This window comes from Sphaeramia orbicularis, chromosome 13 (genome assembly GCF_902148855.1).
Source record: "Sphaeramia orbicularis chromosome 13, fSphaOr1.1, whole genome shotgun sequence".
Lineage (NCBI taxonomy): Eukaryota > Metazoa > Chordata > Actinopteri > Kurtiformes > Apogonidae > Sphaeramia > Sphaeramia orbicularis.
Genome location: NC_043969.1, coordinates 45,663,525 through 45,688,102, shown reverse-complemented (window position 1 = coordinate 45,688,102; position 24,578 = coordinate 45,663,525). Strand labels below are relative to the sequence as shown.

At 36.6% G+C, this 24,578-nt stretch overlaps 1 protein-coding gene across 1 annotated transcript; it reads left to right on the top strand.

The window, feature by feature from the left end:
- Positions 1 to 454: 454 nt before the first annotated feature.
- Positions 455 to 22,548, top strand: LOC115432084 (cullin-5-like). Its single transcript, XM_030152888.1, has 19 exons — positions 455 to 478; positions 3,580 to 3,689; positions 6,234 to 6,333; positions 7,014 to 7,190; positions 8,110 to 8,251; positions 9,755 to 9,900; positions 10,940 to 11,020; positions 12,037 to 12,130; positions 13,444 to 13,574; positions 14,440 to 14,547; positions 15,881 to 15,945; positions 16,060 to 16,192; positions 16,282 to 16,413; positions 17,487 to 17,610; positions 18,094 to 18,269; positions 19,294 to 19,455; positions 19,643 to 19,761; positions 20,090 to 20,213; positions 21,026 to 22,548. The coding sequence occupies exons 1-19, from the start codon at positions 455 to 457 to the stop codon at positions 21,218 to 21,220; spliced, it is 2,343 nt and encodes a 780-aa protein (XP_030008748.1). The 3' UTR covers positions 21,221 to 22,548.
- Positions 22,549 to 24,578: the final 2,030 nt, after the last annotated feature.

Genomic DNA, 24,578 nt, shown 5'->3' with positions numbered 1-24,578 from the left:
GCAACCTTGTGCATTGTTGTAGAAATGTAACTGAATTCATATTTTTATTAAAAAATAGTAATAGTTATACCATCTGGCATCGCTTCTTCATGTACGGACACTTTACAGATTATGTTTGGAGGTCCTTTAGATTATATGCATTATTGTGAATTGTGCAGAAAACTGTTGGAGAAAAAAGCTAAATAATCCATTTTAAAGTAGAATAAATAACACAAACAGAGTGATACTGAAGCATGAATAAAATACACACCAAACAACAAACTGCAAATATGACCTCACTGATTAACATATACCTCTGTAGGCTGTTTTTAGCTGTGGAAGCCTCCTGTGAAGTTAGTTTTGTTGTCTTGTTAAATTAAGTTTAACTTTCGGAGTGCAGGGTTAACCATTACCTAATCCTGCCAGCTGGACCACCTGTCTCGCGAGATTCCGCGAGGTGATAAGTTGAAGAAACATGGCGTCGTCTAATTTGTTAAAGGTAAGAAGCACTAGATTAATATGATATTCCCAACACTTATGAGCGGATTTACACTCTGTGCTTTCACATATTCATCTGACAACAGCATGTGTACATTTCCGGTTTCATCGCTGATATAAACACGGACTCGCGGTGCAAATAAACAAGAGTAAATGCACAAATAGGGGCGTCTGAACTCAGTTTGTTTCCACCGTTGCCGTTTTTGGACTCTGGGGTTTGTTTCCAGATCCGTCCGCTTCCTCCTGGTTAAAACCAAACCCGAACTCTAACCGAACCCATGACTGTCACCCTCCGTTACCCCGGGTCTACCAGTGGTCCGTGACCGTTACCCGGTGCAGTCATCTGGGTTGTCAGGGACCCGGAGCCGGACCGGGGCTGTAACCGAACCTTCACCCCGGCTCCTGGGGATGGAAGCGGCTTTGGAGGGAAAAATAAACTTGGACGCAGACATTTTAGGTCCGCCAGCTCGTTTTACATCTATTTTCACTGGTTGTGTAGCTAACTATCATGCTAACTTTACCGTGTTTTGCTACTAGCACATGCACCGGCACACGGAGCTCCTCTTCAGGAGAACCGGCTAAAAATACCACCTTTATCCGTAAGGCCGAGTTAAACAGCGTCTCTGTAAGAGCAGATCAGTTTACGGCTTTCCTGTCTGTCAGGAGGTTAGTTTTAGAGTTATCTACCCTCAGCTAACAGGAGATAACCTGCTCTGACCCGCTAACCTGTGTGGTTGTGTTTACACTGTGACTCAAACCGGAACTGTTCACTCATATTGGACTCTGATCTGCGTATAACATGACTGTGGCTGCGTTCACACTGCAGGTAAAAGTGTCCACAATCTGACTTTTGGCCCATGTGTGACCCATATCTGTTTTTTTTTTTTTTTTTGACAGTCTGACCAGCACAAATCCAGTTTTGTCAAATTAGACCCAGACCACTTTCATATGGTCCGAAATCAGACATTTATCTGATGTTTTGTAATGTAACTTCAGTCTGAACAGTCATTTACCTCTTTGAAATGCAACAGATATTAGAGTTCTGCGCTGGAGGAGGTAGGACCAGGAAAGATTCTGTAAACACAGTGAGACATCACGTCTTCTCCTGTGCATATAGGTTACTTCAGGACCATAGACTGATGACACATGAGTCTGATGGCATCCCATTTAAATTAGACTATGAACAACCAACAACCACACATAAAAAATAAGATTTCAGAAAAAAAAAAAAGTCTGAATTGAGCATTAAAAACCTGCAATGTGAACATAGCAATAGTGAACAGAACAAACCACATGCACTCTGATTTGTTTATATCATGACTGTGGCTGACGCTGCCTGTGCTGTACAGAGTTGAGCACAGAGATGAGTGAGGGTATGAAGCACATTTTGTATCTATTGGTTTTGGCTGATGGTCGTCTGAAGAAAATGAACTTACATTCAGAGTGCAGAGGGTGAGCGCTGTCGGACATGATGGATTTGGCCATCTTTGATGCCTGGTTATTGGACAGTTCTGAAAGAGATTTTTGCTGAGTACTAATTAATCCATTTCCTCAATCTACTGTTTATTTGACTGTTGTTTGTTTTCATATCTAACTAATTCTGTAAAGCCGTGTGAGCCAACCTTGTTGTGATTTAGGGCTCTACAAATAAAACTGAACTGAATAGAATTAACAGAGCTCCCATGCGTCCTGGAAAACCTGGAAAGCCTGGAAAATGACTGACCAATTTTCCAGTCATGGAAAACATATGGAAAATGAGGAAAAAGGTCAAATGTCCTGTAAACGGTTAAGTTATCCAGGAAAATTATTTATCCTCCCCCTACCTTTATGACCTTGTGAGCCTAAACTGAGATGAAACAAAGGGAATTGTTTTTCAGTGATTTCTTTAAAATATTCAAATATTTGTAGAGGAAGTGCAGGCGAGAAAGTATAAGAGAAGAGGAAGTAGAGTTGGGAGTTGTCCAGTTGAACATTGTAACTCCAGTTTGTCATGCTAATGAAGTGCTACATTATTGCATTATTCTATGATACATTTATCATAGATAAATTCTAGCCATAGACTACACATCAAATGTCTGAGTAATAAACATAGAAACAATCTGGGTAAGTGCAAGTTACAACTGTAGAAAATAACACTTCCAAAGAATGAGGTGGATGGGAATGGATTAGTGTATGACATGATAACTTGTCTCTGTAGCGGCTGAAAATGTCCTGGAAAATTAGTTCAGGGAAAGAATGGGAACCCCAATTAATTATTTTACTGCCAACTTTAAAGGGGTCATATTTTACTAAACCTTCTTTTATTAGTCTTTGGTTCATTTATTTGTGTATTTGGACCCTAATAGTTCATACAGTTTGAATTTGAACCCTCCAGGTGCTGCAAAGCTATCTTTACATTCATTCCGGCAAATATCGAGTGGATTTCTACAACCTGTTTTAATTCCTTCTTAATTTGTTACGTTTTATCACTAGTTACATCACAACATTTGCACAGATAGAGTCAAGACTTCCAACAAACGTTTCTCCAGTACACCATAACTGTTTGTCAGCAGCAGCGGTTGTAGTCCATACTGAAAATATGTCCAAACTTCAAGCCGATTACCTAAAATGTTCAGTTGTTGGTTGTATTAATGAACACAAGTGGCTGCATGGGACAGAAAACAGTCATCAACAACCAGGAAGGGGGTGGGGTCATGTGCATTTAAAGGGCCAGCGCTCAAATCCACTTTTCTGGTGTCATTACTCAGAAATAGGGTTGAAGATGGACCTGTGGAGTTGAATTAATGAAGAATTTAGATCCAAGCAGAGCATTTACAGTTTATGTAGACCACAGAGAAATGTTTTAAAATGCATCATTCCATTTAAAAAAGCAAAATATCACTCCTTTAATTATCCTGACTTGTAACTGATGAGCTTTGAAGAACTTAAAAACTAAAAGCATCATTCACAGTTCTTCTATCGCAGTACAGTTACAATATTTATGTAGATAGTTGGTGAAACTCTACATCTCTGCTTCTGTTTATTCTTTAACCACATCTCTGTTTTCCCTCCTCCTCCCCCTCCTCCTCCTTCTTCTCCACCCACTTTGTATCTGTTCTCCAGAACAAGGGTTCCCTGCAGTTTGAGGACAAGTGGGATCTGATGCGACCCATCGTTCTCAAGCTGCTCAGACAGGAGGCCGTCACCAAGCAACAGTGGTTCGACTTGTTCTCGTAAGACACACTCTCTGCTCTGCTCTTGGCTTCTGTCGGCCTTATTAGAGGATGTCGTCTGGCCTCGGAAGGATTAGCACAGCTGTTAGCGCTCCCTCCAAAACCGCACATCCTCAAAACCAGATTGTGAACACAATGAAACAACAGGCCTCCACACATCACTGCAGGCTATTTTAGTGCATTCAGACTTTGACTAACAGGTGCTGTACCTCAAATAATCCCTGCAAAGGCCTCGTGTTTATAGCTGAGTCTGCTGTGGGGTGAGCTGTGGCTTCACATTAAGTAAACACTGAGAGGATGGTTATTAATAAAAATGCTAATTAATTCCAGCTCTGACATGAATTTTCACCTGTGTCAGGGTTTTTTCTTGGCTTAAAAAGAAGCTGAGGCAGTACAGTCCTGATCATGTGTACTCTGCCTTCAACATTTTAAAGCAAATACCTACTGCAAGCAACATATTTGAAGAGGTATAAGAAATACATAATTGAAGAAAATGCCAATTATGACTTTAACAAAAAGAAGAAGAGAAGCAGAAGAAGAATGCCTTTATTGTCATTGTACAGGTACAATAAAATTAAAACCTGCAATCGTCTTTAGGTGCCATAAAAGTGTAAATAATGTATATGAAAGAGTATACAAATTGAAATATAAAAGAAAAACCCTGACGGCATAAATATCTAAAATAGCAGCATAGAAAAGTGTCACTGGAAGTATAAAAGATGCATAAAACATCATCATATTACCCTGGACAACATTCAGCATTCTGAACTTATATTAATGTCCAGCAGTGTTCAGCTCAATTATCCAAGATACCTGTACTGTACTGTGATACTTTGCAAACAAACACTATTATGGAGCAAAATGAGGTCAATCAAGAAAAACCTGTAATTTAACAAAGGAACAGGAAAACTCCTTAGTGTTTAAGGTAAAACTGATAAAAATGAATTGAAGTTACCTTTTTTTTTAACCTTTATTTGTGTACAACATAATCGTATAACCCTGTCCTGTATGTGTGTCATCTGTACAGTATGACATTTTGCAATTCCACTCTGTTGCGAATGTGTGTGTGTGTGTGTGTGTGTGTGTATGTATATGTATATATATATATATATATATATATATATATATATATATATATATATATATATGTATATACACATGTACATACAGGGTGGGGAAGCAAAATTTACAATATTTTGAGGCAGGGATTGAAAGACAGTGTATGACCAATTAGAGTTTATTGAAAGTCATGAGAATTTATTTGGCACAAGAAAATTTACATAACAGAAAATGTTTTTATTCTATGTGTCCTCCTTCTTTCTCAATAACTGCCTTCACACGCTTCCTGAAACTTGCGCAAGTGTTCCTCGAATATTCAGCTGACAACTTCTCCCATTCTTCTTCAATAGTATCTTCTGGACTTTTTCGTAATAGTTTTGCTCATAGTCATTCTCTTCTTTACATTAGAAACAGTCTTTATGGACACTCCAACTATTTTTGAAATCTCCTTTGGTGTGACGAGTGCATTCAGCAAATCACACACTCTTTGACGTTTGCTTTCCTGATTACTCATATGGGCAAAAGTTTCTGAAAAGGTATGGATAATAGTGTTAGGTATGATTATGACATCAATATATGTTTGGTTTCAAAACAATTGACGTAGTGCCTGCTGAGAAAAAACAACTAAATGTTCATTGTAAATTTTGCTTCCCCACCCTGTACATATATATATATATATATATATATATATATATATATATATATATATATATATATATATATATATATATATATATATATATATATATATATATATATATTTTTTTTTTTTTTTTTTTTTTTTTTTTTTTTACTGCTATTTTTATTTTATAGTGTTTTATACACTATCTTTATACTTACTCTACTCACTTTTTCTTGCACTTTATGCTGTTGCTGCCTTGACCGTAGAATTTCCCCGTTGTGGGATCAGTAAAGTCTAATCTAATCTAATCTAATCTTTTTCTGTCGAAGTTTAACAGAAGGATGAAATATTGCCCAAAAAAACCTGTGATTTTATTTGTTTGTTTTTTTTTTCATTATTTTTCGGCCTGATGTTTTCAACAACCTGCCACACAGGGGTTGAATGCTGTTGTTGGATAACACAACGTGAACAGGAAGTTGAAGAATATTCAGCTGAATCTGAACGACAACTTGTGAGACATGTCACAAGTTGACTGAAAACTGGACGTATTAGAAACATCTGATAATGCTTCACCATCACCTTAATCGTCATTTATACTGTGATTTACTGAATATTTTAATGATTTATACAGTTTACTTACCCATACTTATTGTAATCTGTTAAAAGTATAATTAAATACCATGTCAGTAGCCTCACAGAATAATTGCCCAAGTCATATTTTTGGCCAAATTGTGATATTTGTGTAACTTTACTCTCCTAATACTGCTGCTTCATTTTGTATCATTGGCTATTACATGAAAAAAAAATATGACATAGGTATGAGGCAGTAAGTTACATCTCATATATGTTTGTGTTGCTTTCAGAGACGTCCATGCTGTTTGTTTATGGGATGATAAAGGACCTGCCAAAATCCACCAAGCCCTGAAAGAGGACATCTTAGACTTCATCAAACAAGCACAGGCTGTAAGTAGATACGTTTACATGAGACACAAGTCCTTTTCAGATCCATTAACCCTATAACACCAAACGTATCATGTTTGATGCATGAGTTTTGAAGCCCTCTACATGATCAGGTTGATATTTTTTTCATGTAAAACCAGATGTATACAATTAGATACATGCAATACACAGATAATCCACCAGGGGGGAGGAATTCATTCATCAGGGGCCTTTCCAGTGACCCTACAAGACTGTCATTAATGAGGAAGGGGGCAGAACTTTGCCGATTTTGAGAAGGAATTACTTTTACTTTTTAAAAAATTGTTAAAAAATAATAATATTTGAGTTTTGAGACCCGATGTATCAAATATTACACAAAGTTGAAACTCATACACAGAAATTGATGTTTGAAAAAAAATTTTGGGGTTGTTCAGAAGGACCAAAAAAGGCTCCAGTTTCAAAGCACTGGAATTTTCTGTCAATGAGTCAACAGTTCAGGCTTTACAGGGTTAAAACACATGTTAATTCCAGGTGTGTAGAATAGGTTGAAATCAAAACAGATGAATGTAGTGTTTTAATCATTGTTGTCCAGACCATGGTTTTACATGCAATAAAAAACACTTGAGAAAGAGCCTTCAAAAGTGAATAAAAGTGCCAGGATGTTTGATAGTTGTTCATCAGTGCGACATTTGTTGCCATGGCAGCGGGTGCTGAGCCATCAGGATGACACAGCGCTGCTCAAGGCCTACATCGTCGAATGGAGGAAGTTCTTCACCCAGTGTGACATCCTGCCCAAACCCTTCTGTCAGCTGGAGATCACTCTGATGGGCAAACAGGGCAGCAACAAGAAAACCAACATGGAGGACAGCATCGTACGAAAGGTGAGATAAAAACAACAAAGAACATCAGAACAAGCAGTGAGATGGAAGATAAGAAAGACCCAAACATCCATCGTTGACCAAAACCATCTACTGATCTAAAATATGTAATACCTGTTGATCCATTAATCCTATCAATACATGTAAATAATTGGTGTAAAATGCAGTTTTGTCATCTTTTCATGGTCATCAGATATGACCCATTTAGATGTTCAGGGGCTCCGTAGTTACTGTGGAAACACCGTCATCTTCTACAACATTGATTCACCAGTAAAACCCATGGAGTTGGATCAATGACAGTGGATGGACACACTGGGTTTATGTTCAGTTAATGATAGATTTTACTAAAAAAGTCTGTTTTTCTTCAGTTTTCTCTGTTTCTGATATAACAACCTTTGAATTTACTCTGAGCTGTTATGAACATCTATATGGTCAGTGAATTAAATATAGAAAAATACCTGATTTTCATTGATAAATGCAGGTCTGTAAGGATTAAAACAGAGTAAAGATTCTGGTTTTATATCATTAAATGATGCACAACATGATTCATAGCTGAATAAAAGGAGAAATGGGTTTTGGATTAAGTCTACAGAGATGATAAATAACAGTAATAACAGTAAACAGTGATGATGAGGAGGCAGGATGAAGACCTGTAGTGAAACGCATCTATATTTCAACACTTAAAGAACTTAGTGAAGCTGAAATGATAGGAATCTACTCTGCAAATCATTCATTTTGTTCTTGAAATCACTAAAGAAATGCCAAAAATAGAAGATAATATTAAAATAAATGGTGATAACTCGCTTAAGAAAGTTTAAATATGGAGAAAAATTCATTCGAGAACTGCCACAAAAGTAGCACCGGGTCTTTATGGGTTAATTTTCAGTGGACTGTATATAATACTTTGTCGTTTTTTAACTAGCTGATGCTGGACACATGGAACGAGTCGATCTTTTCTAACATTAAGAGTCGACTCCAGGACAGCGCCATGAAGCTGGTCCACGCCGAGAGGCTCGGGGAGGCATTTGACTCACAGCTGGTTATCGGAGTCCGAGAGTCGTACGGTAAGAGACAACTGAGAAGGAAAAAGTGAATAGAATAGAATAGGTCTTTATTGTCACTGTTACAGGAACAATGAAAATCTGTGCAAGTGCAAAAAGACTGTTTAAAAATATCACAAAATACTGAAAAATATAGGCAATAAACTCTGAACAAAAACTCCAAGATAAAATATTAAATGTACATATCCTACTAAAATACTGCTAAATACTTATTACAAGGAACTGGGGAAAGACAGACCCACCAATTATTGACGGAATATATACTATATACAATGGAAAAAATAACTCACAAACTGCTACTACAAGAAGCACAAATAGACAAAAAAGAGAATAAATGGACTGCTTACAGAACCTGGAATGGTGGAAGGACTGAATAATGTGAATGTAGTGTCGTGTAGTGTACCCAAGCAAGGTTTGTTTGATTGTTTGTTTTTGGTGACTATCGGAGAGTTCTCAGTCAGAGAGTCCCAGTACAACCTTAGAGGGACCAGTATGTTCAAGAAATCAATGGCAAGGACCAACACAAAAGGCAAATGCATATCTGTAATTGGAGTAAAATTATAGAATAACCTTGATAAAGAATTAAAAACATGCACATCAGTCGCCACATTTAAAAGGATGTTTACAACTAAGGTATTCAGTAAATATAAAATATTAAGATAAAGTAAGCCAATTATTAGTATGAATCTAAGATTTTACTTAGATTATATTATATTGTTTTATTTATATTATTGTTTAAAACTGTGCCATCTTGTTATCTTGCTTTGTTTCTGCAACTTTCCTTCGTGTAAATAGGATAGGCATGAATAAGCTGTTGCTTCAGCCTACACCTTTTCACCCATGTTTAAGTTAGAAATCCAAACTGTGTGTATGTATATATCATGTTCTGTTAAATGGATGAATAAATTACTACTACTACTACTACTACTACTACTACTGTGTTTATAAAATTTCAATAAAAACTTAAGTAAAAAAAAAATACTGCTAAATACTACTAAAATATACAAAAAGCTAGCTGTTAACAGAGTCTCTTGCTGGCTTTCTGTTGGAGTCTACCAGTGAAATAATATGTTGATACGACCCCAGCTTGGTTGGAGAACAGGGAAGAACTTAAAAACCCCACAGGTCAGAGTTTAAAGTAGAAGTTGTGTGTTTTAATCAGTTAAATGTTTACATGAGACCAGTAGAAACAGGTGGATAATGGAGAACAAAAGGGTCAACAGATACTTGTCAAATCAATAAAATAATATAGAGAGGAAAAGGAGAACTATAATTTAGAGCTGTAGTGTAAGCTGTAGCTAAGTAGTGTTTCTATTCACTTCTAGTCTTAGTTTTTGTTTTTTAGGAATCATGAGGAAAGGTATGATTTACACACATGAACTTGGAATAAAATCCGAGATCATCATCATCATCATATGTTGGAATAAATGTGTAAATAACTGTGCACATCATAGATCTGTCAGTCATCGTCTTTGTGTCTAAACCTGTGTTCTTCTTTCCGTCCAGTGAACCTGTGTTCCAACCCCGAGGACAAACTCCAGATCTACAGGGACAATTTTGAGAAAGCCTACCTGGACTCCACAGAGAGGTTTTACCGCACACAGGCGCCATCGTACCTGCAACAGAACGGCGTCCAGAACTACATGAAATACGTAGGTCCAGATTATAGTCGAGTAATTCGGGCGAAAGACCTGAGGAGAGAAAAACCTGCATCTAGTTCTTCTACACTATAGGGACAAAAGTATGTGGACACGTTGAATTCAGGTGTTTCTTTTCTAACAGGGGTCTGGGATGCAAAACAATAATGACTAATGTCATAATATAGTTTTATATTGGGATAAATATCATTGCATTGGTTAGTTTGGTTGAAATTATTAGATTTGCTTCCAAAATTTGCTTCCAATGCCTTTTTATTTAATTTCTCTCAACATTGATTTTGTTTTGTTTGGTTTTTTTAATCCATGCTCTGACTGTAAATAATAATTTTCTACCAAAACGAATCATCTACTTTCTTCACGTCTCACTTAGGACGAAAAATCTCTCATTAAACTTTAAGGAAATATTAATGTTTTTATCTCAAATCAGCATGAACAGGACATCTTACAGCTGTAGACATGATGTGTCTCAATACTTTTGTCCATATAGTTTATAAACATTAATATTTCCTTAACATTTAATGGGAGATTTTTCTTCCTCTAAGTGAGATGTGAAGAAAGTAGATGGTTAGTTGTGGTAGAAAATTATTATTTACAGTCAGAGCTTGAACAATATTTTATAAATTTAGAGGTAGAACATTTAAAATCATAGTCATGGATTTAAAAAAAAAAAGAACGATGAGAGAAATTAAGTAAAAACCTTCTCTGAGGCATTTTGGAAGCAAAGATAACAATTTAAACCAAACTAACTAATACAATGATATTTATCCCAATATAAAACTGTATTATAACATTTTTTGTTATTGTTTTGTATCCCAGACCCCTGTTAGAAAAGAAACACCTGAATTCACCGTGTCCACATACTTTTGTCCATATACTGTATTTGATTATGAAGTCTTAAACGTCTGAGGCCACCTTTATGTTTGTTGTGTTATGGGTTTATAATGATCATAAATCGAAAAGCGTAATTATCTTCTTAGTTGTCCTTGGTGTGGTTTTCCTCTCAGTGTTTCTGTTGATGTTTGTTTTTCCACAGGCGGATGCAAAACTGAGGGAAGAGGAGAAAAGAGCACTAAGATATCTAGAGACGAGACGTGAATGTAACTCTGTTCAAGCAGTGAGTGTCTCCATCTGACAGGTTTCCTTCATTTCACACCCTCTCATCAGACTAAATAAAACCTCCAGAAGTCAGAGGGTGTTACAGCGCCTTGTCCTCAGTGGATTCTGGAGAATTACAGGAACATTTACTGGGAAACATGGCACTGATTTCCTGCCAAAGCTGAACAAACAAACAAAACCTCTGCGATCCACGAATAATGTTTGGTTTGGGAATATAAAGCACGGACAACAAACTGATGCAATTTGTCTGGCACACACAAAACATTATATATTATTTATTTATTTGTTTAAGACGGTTTAAGCTATAGGTAGAGGAATTAATAAGTTTAACCACTGAATCTGGGTTGATTGGACATTTTACAAACCCAGTATCATGACCTAGTATTAGGGTTTAAAGGAGTGATATTTTATTTTTTTAAATGAAATTATGCATTTTCAAACATTTCCCTGTGGTCTACATAAACTGTAAATGCTCTGCTTGGGTCTGAATTCTTCATTAATTCAACTCCACAGGTCCATCTTCAACCCTATTTCTGAGTAATGTAATAATAATATATATTATAAAGACTAAATGTCATCTAAAATTAATGTTTATTTGTGACATAGTATAGTAAACGATTACATGATCAAAAACAGATTAATTTTAGCAAAAAAAAAAAAAGTCTCCATTTTGAATATCTGGGGTCACTAGAAATTTGTAATATTAAAATGGGGTCACAAGCCAAAAAAGGTTGTGAACCATTGGGATATAGGATTTCTGAAGCATCATGTGTCAATTGTTGTGGATTTGTTTGATGTATTTTTTTTAATTTCCAAAACAAAATCCATTAGTTTGTTTGCATCATGTTTTGGATTTGCGAAGTGCACTGTGACTGTTAATCATTGGTCACTTGTAAAACACATTTTACCAAATTAGCTCCACAGTAAATGTTATTTTCCCTTTCAGGCATCTCAGTAAATGCATGCATTGTGTGTTTAATGATTCCTTTTCACTGTTTGTTTGTTCGTCTCCAGCTTATGGAATGTTGTGTGAACGCTCTGGTGACGTTGTTCAAAGAGACGATTCTCGCTGAATGTCCAGGGATGATCAAACACAACGAGACGGACAGTGAGTGTCTACAAAAAAAAACTATAAAATAATGAGGTTTAGTCTGTAGACGTTTGCACTTGTGTCATCCTTTCGATTCTGTTTTATCTTTAAATGTCAACCATGACAAGTGGGATTAACTATTTACAAAAGATCCAACAGAACTGATTTTTCGTACAACCTTATGATGACAGCAAGGTAAAGGATAGACTATCATGTGGAGAATCATCAGAAACAGGATACTTTATTAAAACCAGGGGGAAATTGTTGTGTGTTACAGTCGCTCTATTTAAGTATAATAAAAACTAGCAGGAAAGAAATAAATACAACAGAAAAAGACAAATATGTAAATATAAATACAGATATAGCTCTAAATATACAAACACACACACACACACACACACACACACATATGTACACTCACACACACCAAATACATATTAAAACACTTTATTAAGACACAAAATTAGAACAGCAAGTTGTACACATGTACCAGACAATATTAAAAATTATTAGACCATCAAAAGTCATCAAAAACAATGCTTATGCAATCCAGTACTAACTCCTGTGTGTATCATGTGACTAAAACAGACAGAAAAGAAAACGTGGAATGCCTAAAAGCACTGTTTTTGTCAGTACAATGGCATAGATATTGATGAAAGAACTGAAATGATTTTGCTTATTATCAAGAAAACATGGAAAATGGATAGATATCAGCTCTGAAATTAAACTATTATGAGCTATTTTTGTTGTTATCATTATATTTGTCCAAACAAATGTACCTTTAGTTGTACCAGGCATTAAAATGAACAAGAAATGGAAGAAAACAAGGGGTGGTCTAATATTTTTTTCCGTGACTGTGTTATCAATATAATAATTAAAGAAATATACATAAATATGTGTATAATTATAATTATGTGGTTACAAGGGATGAGAGAGGGTGGGATTAAATAAGTTCTACGTCCTCCTCCTCCTTTTCAAATATGTGAATAAAGTCATATTTTTATTTCATGTATATGTATAAGTTTTTCATGTTTCCGTGCATCTGTTTTATTTCTAAGGACTACAGTAGGATTATTTTGTTTTGGTTTTTTTTTTGCATATTCGAAATAAACTGAATTGAACTGATAAATAAATCATATCATAGTCACGGTGGCAATTCACATCCACTATTGCATCAGCTGCTCATCTTTATAAATAGAAACAGTTTGTCCCAGTGTTGTTGGTGTCCTGCCAGTGAGGCCAGTGGAGTCGTACAAGTTTCCATCATGTAACACCATCTGAGAGTCTGAAAGAGCATTGAGATGTGGTTCTGTTTCCTTTTCCCTGACCAGAGCTCCACCTGATGTTCTCTTTGATGGACAAAGTTCCCAGTGGGATCGAGCCCATGCTGAAGGACCTGGAGGATCACATCATCAACGCTGGACTGGCAGACATGGTGGCTGCTGCTGAGACCATCACTACTGTATGTACACAAAGATTCAGGACTCTTACAACAAAAACAGACTCAAGTACAGTTTTTACCCACAAGTGGTCAAATGTACCCCCCCAACTGACTGAATAACCCCCACCCCTAATCTAATGGACAATGCAATAATCACACCCATGCACCTTGTTAGGCCGGAGCCGAGTAAAGCTGGCGCAGGGTCTATTGAATCCGCAGTGGGGGCATGAGGACGAAAACGGCCATGATGTGGTCGCCTTTGACGACTGTCGCCACTGTCACTCATATTCATATTCACAACAGTGAGCCCTATCTGAGCATGTACATGTCATGGACACAAACCACATATTTAAATCTGCTTGGAATGAATGAGAGTCAATGGGCCACGCTCAGTAAAGGTCAGTCATGTGACTGTAAGTGCACGGCACGTGACATTGGATCTTACAGCGACGTGGGGGACCTCGAGACCTTTCAAATAAGGCCAAATATGTGGTTGCCACGAAAATGGATATATTATTCCTGCTCAGATTATTATTATTATTATTATTTATTAGGTTTTATTTATTTATTTATTTTTAATGTTTATTTTTCTTTCTCCTACCCCAGGGGTGTCCAATCCTGGTCCTTGAGGGCTGGTATCCTGCATGTTTCAGATGTATCCCTCTTCCAGTCCACCTGACAGTTGTTATCAGGCTTCTGCAGAGCTTGATGCTTGTCATTTGAATCAGGTGTGGTGGAAGAGGGATATAAACAAAGTTTAACCCCACAGATGACACAATGCACAGGGTTTAAGAGCAGATAAAGCAGAGTTGACTCCACAATGAAGTACTGTGTATTAACTTTACTCAAACCTTAAGTGCCATTGCATGTCTGTGTGTTCATGCAGGACTCTGAGAAGTATGTGGAGCAGTTGTTGACCCTGTTTAACCGCTTCAGTAAACTGGTGAAAGAGGCCTTTCAAGACGACCCACGTTTCCTCACAGCCAGAGATAAGGTTTGTTTACTCTCATTTCCAAACCCTGGGACGCTGAAGCTGAGCTGAGGTCAGAGTAGAGCTGCTCATTTCATATTAGTTTAATCACAAATGTAAACTCATCACATGTGACTTTATAAACTCACACAGGTGTCAAACATATGGCCCATGGGCCAAAACCGACCCACCAAAGGGTCCAGTCCGGCCCGTGGGATGAATTTGTGAAATACAAAAAATTACAATGACGATATTAAAAATCAAGGATGTCAAAATCATTTCAGTTCAGGTTTCACATACAGACCAATATGATCTCAAGTGGATCAGACCAGTAAAATACTATCATGATAAACTATAAATAGTGACACCCGCAAATGTTTCTCTTTTTTTTGGTGTAAAAAAGTAAAATTACTTGAAAATGTTTACATTTACAAACTATCCTTTTACAAAAAATGGGAATAACATGAAATACAAGAAAAACACTCGGAGAGCACAGACCTCCGCCAAGACAGATCTGTGCCCCCCCTCAATCACCACCAAAATTTAATCATTTCTTCCTTGTGCCAGTATCAACATTTCCTGAAAATTTCATGAAAATCCATCCGTAACTTTTTGAGTTATCCTGCTAACAAACAAACACACAAAGCAAAGTGATCACAGTACCTCCTGGCAGAGGTAAATATGAACAATCTGAAATGTCTTAAGACAAGTAAGTACAATTTTACCAATATTCTGCCTGTTACTAAATGTTTTTTGTATTTGTAGATCCACTGTGATCCGTAAATCGTGTTAATAATAAGCTGATATTGTAATATTGTAGATATTGTTCTTATTTTAATTCCAAAATTTTAACAATATTATGCCTCTTACCAAATATTTGTGTAACATTGTGTGTAATGCACATGTATAAATGATAAATTGGGGCATAATATTGTTAAAATTGCACTTATTTTTCTTAAGACATTTCAGGTTGTTCAAGTTACTCAGATTTTTATCAAAACTTTGTAGATGTAAACAATTTCATATTGTAATTTAACTTTTTTCAGTGGTTTTATTTTGCTGGTCCGGCCCATTTGAGATCATATTGGACTGAATGTGGCCCCTGATTTAAAATGAGTTTAACACCCCTGCTCTATACCCTGATGATACGGACCGACCGGCACCAATAAGTCACCTTGGGATTCCAGCTTTCCAAGTTAATGAGGTCAACTTGACTTTTGGGACATTGTTTCTAAATAATTTTTTTTCCGAAATGATTCACTTATTAATCATCTACATAATTGCATCTGTCCTCAGTCTCTTTCCATCATATCTTTCCCTCTGATCTCGCTGCTCACCACATGTTCTGTCATTTCAGGCCTACAAGGCTGTTGTCAATGATGCGACAATCTTCAAACTGGAGCTGCCTATGAAACAGAAAGGGTGAGAAACACGCCATGGAGACGTGAAGTGACATATTGCTGATTTGCTGAAAGTCTTGCATGATTAAGACTAATTACTCTGTTAAATGTTTGGGTTTGTCATTGTTTGAACCAGCGTCGGGATGAAAACGCAGCCCGAGTCCAAGTGTCCGGAGCTGTTGGCAAACTACTGCGACATGTTGCTGAGGAAAACTCCTTTGAGTAAGAAGCTCACGTCAGAGGAGATTGAGCTCAAACTCAAAGAAGTGGTGAGAGTCTGCATCCAGTTACTGGCGTGGGCTTTACTAAACCAGGACTAACTCACCCACATTTCTGCTTTCGTCTCGTCTTATTGCAGCTTTTGGTGTTGAAGTACGTCCAGAACAAAGACGTGTTCATGCGTTACCACAAAGCCCACCTGACCAGGCGCCTCATCCTGGACATTTCAGCCGACAGCGAGATTGAGGAGAACATGGTGGAGTGGCTGAGAGTGAGTAACACCACAGAAATGGTCCAGACCGGAACCCTCTAGACCAGGGTTTCCTGAAGTGAATCAGCCCCAAACCAAAAACAGTGATCTGTAGTGAACATCCTAACATGTATATTTATAAACGACTGATGAAGAACACAACAAACCATGAATTAAATACAATATGTGTAAAAGTCTCCACCTCAGGTCACCTTTAGTTTTGTGTTTTCAGGGTTTTAATGAGTTTACATATTTATTCCCTTAGTCTCTTTGTTTATGTTTGTTTTTTTTTAACTTTATTTCTTGAACATTTTGAACATTTTAGACAGACAGAATGATGCACAGCATGAGGTACAAAAATATAGAACAGACATCGACTGCCACACCTGAATGTCAACCCATGAAACTCTTTAAAACTTATAAAAATGCTTATAATTTTTCTTCACTGCATATCAGAACCACTTGGGGAAACAATCCTTAGAAAGGTGAAGCAGCAGAACTTGCAAAAACAAAATATGTGCCATTGCCAAAACTTTTGGCCACGACTCTCCACTCCTTCTCCATTTAACGTGGAAAATGAATTCACACATCTTAGCACTGCTTTACTCTGCCAGTTGGCAACCAAATAAACAATTTGCCGATATTATTTTACACACTAGACCTTTAAATGATTAAATATGACTTTATTTTTTAATTAGTTTATTTATTTCATCAACAAACATATTATTCATAACATATATCATATTATTCTCCTCTAAGAGTGAACATCAGTATACTTTAATACTGTTGACATGACTTAAATGCTGATACTCAGTTTACTTTGAAGGCATTACTAGGCCATGTTACAAAAAACAAAAAACAACAACTCATGGACAGGGGTGGCAAATTGGGAAAGCAACAAAACAAACTGCACAAAAACCATGAAAGGAGGTAAAACCAAAACAGGGCCCTTTTTTTGGGGATACAACAAAGAGTGGGCCTTAAAAACAGTATTTAAAATGGGAGTCACTGGTCAGCATGAGGGGAAGATAAAAGTGTTGAAAAGTGTCCACTTATCACTGTGTGTCTACTGTGTTTGTGTTGCGTGATTGTAGGAGGTTGGAATGCCTGCCGACTACGTGAACAAACTGGCCAGGATGTTCCAGGACATAAAGGTCTCTGAGGACCTGAACCAGGTCTTCAAGGAGATGCACAAACACAACAAGCTGGCGTTACCAGGTACCTCAGTCCTACGCATTCACTTTACATGAACCTACTGGAAGTGATGACATCATATCATATCATGTCATATCACGTCATATCACGTCATATCATATCATATCATATCACATATCATATCATATATCATATCATATATCATATCATATCATATATCATATCATATCATATCATATCATATTAACACTTTAAATAGTTGTATTTATTCAGTGAGTGCTTGTATGTGTCATATCAGTATTCAGCTTTAAACTGTCTTTATTTTTTAAAGTTTGGAGAAATATTCCAAAGAACAATTTACTGTAGTCTTGATCAGATCCAGTAGTTTGCTCATTTGTATCTGAACTAATGTGGTAAATCACACATATATCACACAATAACACAAAACAACAAACCGAGCCTGAAGGACATTAGCATTAAACCACTTCTGGACATTTTAAAAACTATTCTAACTTGCGTAATTTTATTTTATTTTGTTTTTTGCAGCTGACAGTGTGAATATAAAGATCCTGAACGCTGGCGCCTGGTCCCGGAGCAGTGAGAAGGTTTTTGTGTCATTACCAACGGAGCTGGAAGATCTGATTCCTGAGGTAGAAGACTTCTACAAGAGGAACCACAGCGGACGCAAACTCCACTGGCATCACCTCATGTCCAACGGAATAGTGAGTATACACAGAGTTACAGAGAGATTAGACAGAATTTTATTGATCCCATGGACAGAGCCCTCAGGCAGTTAAGGTTCCAACAGCAACACAATGTCCACATATAAGAAATATTACAAGACAAAAAGGAAAGAAAATAGTAAGAACTAGAAGCACTCGGAGAGCGCAGACCTCCGCCAAGGCTGATCAGTGGCCCCCCCCCATGGGCCCCCCCACCCCCGATCACCACCAAAATTTAATCATTTCTTCCTTATCCCATTTCCAACAAACCCTGAAAATTTCATCCAAATCTGTCCATAACTTTTTGAGTTATGTTGCACACTAACGGACAGACAAACAAACAAACAAACAAACAAACAAACAAACAAACAAACAAACAAACAGACAAACAAACCCTGGCAAAAACATAACCTCCTTGGCGGAGGTAACAATAGATATAAGAACAGTAGTAAAATACAGGCAACTGCACATTAAAATATATATATAGAAATTAGTCTCTCTCTCCCTGTCTCTCACTCTCTCTCTCTCTCTCTATATATATATATATATATTTAATAATAACAGAACTAATAATTATAATAAAGTGATGAGTAGAATAGAATAAGCTTTATTGTCATTGCAAAATACCATTGTACAGCGCAACAAAATTTGGTTTTATGTTCTGTAAGGTGCTCAAAGTAAAATACACACATCAATTATAAAAACAGTCAAGAATAAAAAAAATCAATATAAAAACAACATAAACAGTATATTAAAGAAAACCACACACAAAAGTTAGTAGTAGTCGTAACAATGATATATATGTAATAGGTAATATAAGTATGTTAGTAGTAATAATAGTAATAATGTTAAAATTATAAGCAATAGGAAAAACTAAATAAGTTAACAACAAACAAACATTGCACACCCTAACCTTCACTGTCCCACTGGTGCAGCATCAGACATTTGTTCTGTCCATTAAAAGCCTGTCTCTTCATATTCTCTGTCCGTCTTTCCTCCTTTCATGTTCTCTGTTTCTTCTCAGATCACCTTTAAGAACGAGGTGGGTCAGTACGACCTGGAGGTGACCACGTTCCAACTGGCTGTGTTGTTCGCCTGGAACCAGAGACCCAGAGAAAGAATCAGCTTTGAGAACCTGAAACTGGCCACAGAGCTGCCTGATGCAGAGCTCCGACGCACACTCTGGGTCAGAACCAGGACACAGTTCACTGCATTTATACGTTTCACAACCAGTAGAAATGAATAAAATCTGTGCACAGCTTTTATACAGTGTTTCCACTGACACAGACATCCATCCTGTTGATTTTCACTGTTTCTGACTGAGGTATTTTCAGATCTTGATGTTGTCTGTCCTTTTTCTTTCCTCTGTTCAGTCTCTGGTTGCTTTTCCCAAACTGAAGAGACAAGTGTTGTCCTATGACCCTCCAGTCAACTCGCCCAAAGACTTCACCGATTCAACGCTCTTCTACGTCAACCAGGAGTTCTCTCTCATGTATGTCGCTATTTTAGATTACATTACATCAGATTAGATTAGACTTAATTGATCCCACAACAGGGAAATTCAACGTTCAAGGCAGCAACAGAATACAGAAAAAAGATGTGCAAAAAACAAACAATATTAAAAAATAAAAATAGTAATAAAAAAACTATACATACTATTTATTTTACTCAGTTTTTCAATGTTTATCTGTTTTTTTAACAAGTCAGTCCTAAAACGAATTTCTTTCTGTGCTTAAATTTTAACTAATCTGTCTGATTTTTATACTTTAAATATCTTCAGAGTTGATCATTGGCATCTTTTGTGCTTTTTATTTTTACAGCAAAAACTCTAAAGTCCAGAAGCGGGGGAAGATCAATCTGATTGGTCGGCTCCAGTTGACTACAGAGCGAATGAGAGAAGAGGAGAACGAAGGAATCGTCCAGCTCAGGATACTCAGAACTCAGGTACGAACATAGAATAGAATAGAATAGAATAGAATAGAATAGAATAGACTAGAATAGAATATCTGTATTGTCATGGTAACTATAAAAATACAAATAAAAGCAGGTAAAATAAGTAGGTTTAGGGTAAAATAAACAGGTAAAAAAAAAAAGAAGTAGATTTGATTTTTGTTGTTGTCATTATGATTTTAAATGTTCTACCTCTAAATTTCTAAAATATTTTTCATGCTCTGACTATAAATAATAATTTTCTGCCACAACTAACCATCTACTTTCTTCACATCTCACTTAGGAAGAAAAATCTTCCATTAAACTTTAAGGAAATATATATATATATATATTTTTTTTTTTATCTCAAACCAGCATGAACAGGACATCTAACAGCTGTAGACATGATGTGTTCCAATATTTTTGTCCATATACTACATAAACATCAATATTTCCTTAAAGTTTCATGGAAGATTTAAGAAAAAAAGAAAAAGAAAGTAGATGGTTAGTTATGGTAGAAACTTATTATTTACAGTCAGAACATGAAAAATATTTTAGAAATTTAGAGGTAGAACATTAAAATCACTGTCATGGATAAAAAAAATTAAAAAATCAATGTTGAGAATAAGTAAAAACCACCAGCATAAATAAAACTAACCAATGCAATATTTATCCCAATATAAAACTATATTATTACATTATTGTTTCGTACCCCAGACCCCTGTTAGAAAAGAAACACCTGAATTCAACAAGTCCACATACTTTCGTCCGTATAGTTTATATTAAATAGGCTCGATAACGTTGATGTGACTTGTATGCCTGTTCAGGAGGCCATCATCCAAATAATGAAGATGCGGAAGCGGATCAGCAACGCCCAGCTGCAGACGGAGCTGGTGGAGATCCTCAAGAACATGTTCCTGCCGCAGAAGAAGATGATCAAGGAGCAGATCGAGTGGCTCATCGAGCACAAGTACATAAAGAGAGACGAGGCCGACATCAACACCTTCATCTACATGGCATAAAAGCGCGGTGGGAAACCAGTGTTTTGAAACTTCCAGCCTGCGATCGGCGCTTTAAAAGGCTGCGAGGGGAGGAAACGTACGTAGAGGAAAAGGAGATGGAGCCACGTGGACGGGGGAGCCTTTTTCCGGCTGGAATGTGGATGGTTATTTTTTTGTGTTCGTGTGACGGCCGCCTGTCATCCGAGTGTCATTTCAGACGTAGCGTTAACGGATGGTTTGTCTCTCTGCTGCCCTCTAGCGGCGGTCCGAGCGGAGGAAGTCGGGAACGAGCGCCGCCTGCCAGCAGTTTAGCGGAAAAAAAAAAAAAATAGTGACATGAATAAATTCAATACTTCCTGCCTTACTTTCATCAGGATGGACTACAGAAGAAGATGAAGAAGACGAGGATGAGGAGGGAAGTCGCGGATTTCAATCCTTTGCTTTCACTCGTTGCAGCAGAAACTTTGCGTCCTGTTCTACATTTGTCTGGAAAATGCAAAAAAAAAAAAAAAAGCTGCGACTGAAAGCGCAGATGGAAAGACTGCTGAAAACTACCGAGGAGTATTTTTGCCAAATCTTGTGTGTGTGTGTGTGTGTGTGTGTGTGTGTGTGTGGGTGTGGATGTGTGATTGTACGCGTGCATGGTGTGTATCTGGTCTTTTAGATGTGTGTGTATGTGTGTGCACTCTGAACAGCATGCTGCTCTATATATTATTATTATTTTTTTGTCGTTTCTTTTGGGTTCAGTGGAGGAATCTGTCACATAGTTTGTGCTCGTGTCCGAGGAGTCGGACCGGGCGTAGATCATTAAGACCAATTCAATAATGCTGATATTTAAGTTTTCTATTTATCTGAACAGGTTTTCATCTGGACGGGCCGAGGGAATTGTCAGAATGCAGTATTTATTTCATGTGTCAAACAGAAAAAAGAAAAAAAAAGAAACAAGTCTGAGCATGGTGGGATTAAAAACCAGCTGAATGCATCCATAAGCAACGTGAATGTGACCAGAATTATTGTTTAAAGTACAACACAAAAACCAGACTTCATTACCTCTTTACCTTTTACATACAGTTCCCACCATTAATAGATCTGTTATTGTCTTTAACATTAATTACAAATTAATGTCAAAGAAGGAAGAGTGTTTTTTTTAGGTTTTACACAACTTGTCAGTGAAGAGAACGTGTCAACTGTTACACAATATCAAGACATCAAAACATTGCAGTCATAATGATCTAACTGTATTTTACTGAAACTCAAACCCATAATTCATATCAGATTTAGTCAAACTGGACCTGGATCAGCCTCCAAAGTTACACCAAAACTGTTACAACCCTGACAAAAGCATACATAGGTAAGAAAAAAGTGTATTTTCCTCAATTTTCACTTGAGGTAAAGTCATTCAATTCCAGTTATTTGCAGTGTTTTTGCTGCTGCTGAATGTGAAAACAGCAAGTTTGACCTAAAGTGTGCAAAAGTTAATCACTGGCACTGTTTGATGAATGTTTAAACCAAAAAATGCAGGTCAGTCAAAATGGAAAAGGTCTGTTACGGAAAAAATATCCAATATTAATCCATCGGCTAATGTATAGTCAGGTCTGTTTAACACACAAAGCGGTGGCAGTGACACAAATGGATTCTTTCAATGAATGTGACAAAACAGAAGTGGCCAAATTATTAGAAATCCTTGGCATATTTAACTCATGAAGACCCAATGCTACTTCCCAGATCAATTTTTCTCTCATCACCATTTATTATATTACTGTCCTCTGCAATTTGCTTTTTTTTTCAGTCTAAATCATGTATTTTTCCATATTTAATTCACTGATGATGTAGCTGTTCATAACAGCTCAGATTAAGCTGAGGGTTATTATATCAGAAATGGAGAAAACTGAAGAAAAAGTTACTTTTTCAGCAAAATCATTAACAAGTGTGTCCATCCACTGTCATTGATCCAACTCCATGGGTTTTACTACCAGTGAATCAATGTTGTAGAAGATGATGGTGTTTCCACGGTAACTATGGAGCCTCTGAACGTCCAAATGGGTCATATCTGATGACCATGAAAAGATGACAAACTGAATTTTACACCAATTATTTCAACGTATTGACAGGATTAATGGATCAACAGGTATTAAACAGTTTAGATCAGTAGATGCTTTTGGTCGACAGTAGCTGTTTGGGTCTTTATGGGTTAAGAAGTTTCAATGAATGAAATACCTACAAAGTCATCATTCTACTCTATAAACCATAGAATATAACCAACATATGAAGATTTAGGTCATTTAACAAAAATCAAACTAGACCTACAGTATTTTACTGTCAATGTGACACAATCATGTTCCTTGACAGAAGAATCCAAATTCCTTGTGAATCACTGTCAGGTGTGTTTGTGGTTAAACTGATGCTGATGGTGAGTTTTTGGCCACAGCTGTGTGATTCTGTTGAATGTACAAGGACTACAGTCACGGAAGAAATTATTAGACCATCAAAAGTCATCAAAAACAATGCTTATGCAGTCAAGTACTAACTCTTGTGTGTATCGTGTGACTAAAACAGACAGAAAAGAAAACATGGAATGCCTAAAAGCACTGTTTTTGTCAGTACAATGCCATAGATATTGATGTAAGAACTGAAGTGATTTTGGCTATTATCAAGAAAACATGGGAAATGGATAGATATCAGCTCTGAAATTAAACTACTATGAGCTATTTTTGTTCTTATCATTATATTTGTCCAAACAACAACCTTTATTTGCACCAGGTATTATAATGAACAAGAAATTGATGAAAACAAGGGGTGGTCTAATATTGTTTTCCATGACTGTATCCTGTTTATTAAGGAAATATTAAAGTTAAAAGTGGACAAAAACAGTAGGACTCGCCTCATCTAACATTTGTTGTGTTCAGAGGATACATCTGCCCGTTTCATCAACATTATGAAATGAAATCATGTTTTAAGAGGAAAAAAAAAAGTCAATATTTTCAAAACTGTCACATATTCTAATGATTTTACCCACCACTATAAAATCCCTAATTGTTTCTTAAAGTATCTCAGAAACAAAATTAGAAAAGAACATCTCAACTAAAGCCGCAGAGCTTGTGAAACACCATTTGTGTCACTGCCAAAACATGTTAGCTTCAATTTAATTCATGTCTTAGTCTCTTTATTAGCACAGAACTGGAAAATACAGGAAATATGTGCACAATATTAAAAACACACAAAAAACCTAGAACTAAAGGAGTTTTACTGGCAAATTGTCTGCATGTGATCTCTGTTAATTATCTGTAATTTTGTGGTACAACTTTGGAAAGAATTAACTGTTGTCCCGCTGATAAAGCACTAAAAGTCAACATTCATCATTAACTCGACTGTAAAGAAA

Excerpts from the sequence above, each read along its gene's own strand:
- LOC115432084 (XM_030152888.1), top strand. The coding sequence starts at position 455 with ATGGCGTCGTCTAATTTGTTAAAG. Across the intron at positions 15,946-16,059 it reads CTGCCTATGAAACAGAAAGG|CGTCGGGATGAAAACGCAGC; the intron begins GTGAGAAACACG and ends TGTTTGAACCAG. Across the intron at positions 16,193-16,281 it reads AGCTCAAACTCAAAGAAGTG|CTTTTGGTGTTGAAGTACGT; the intron begins GTGAGAGTCTGC and ends GTCTTATTGCAG.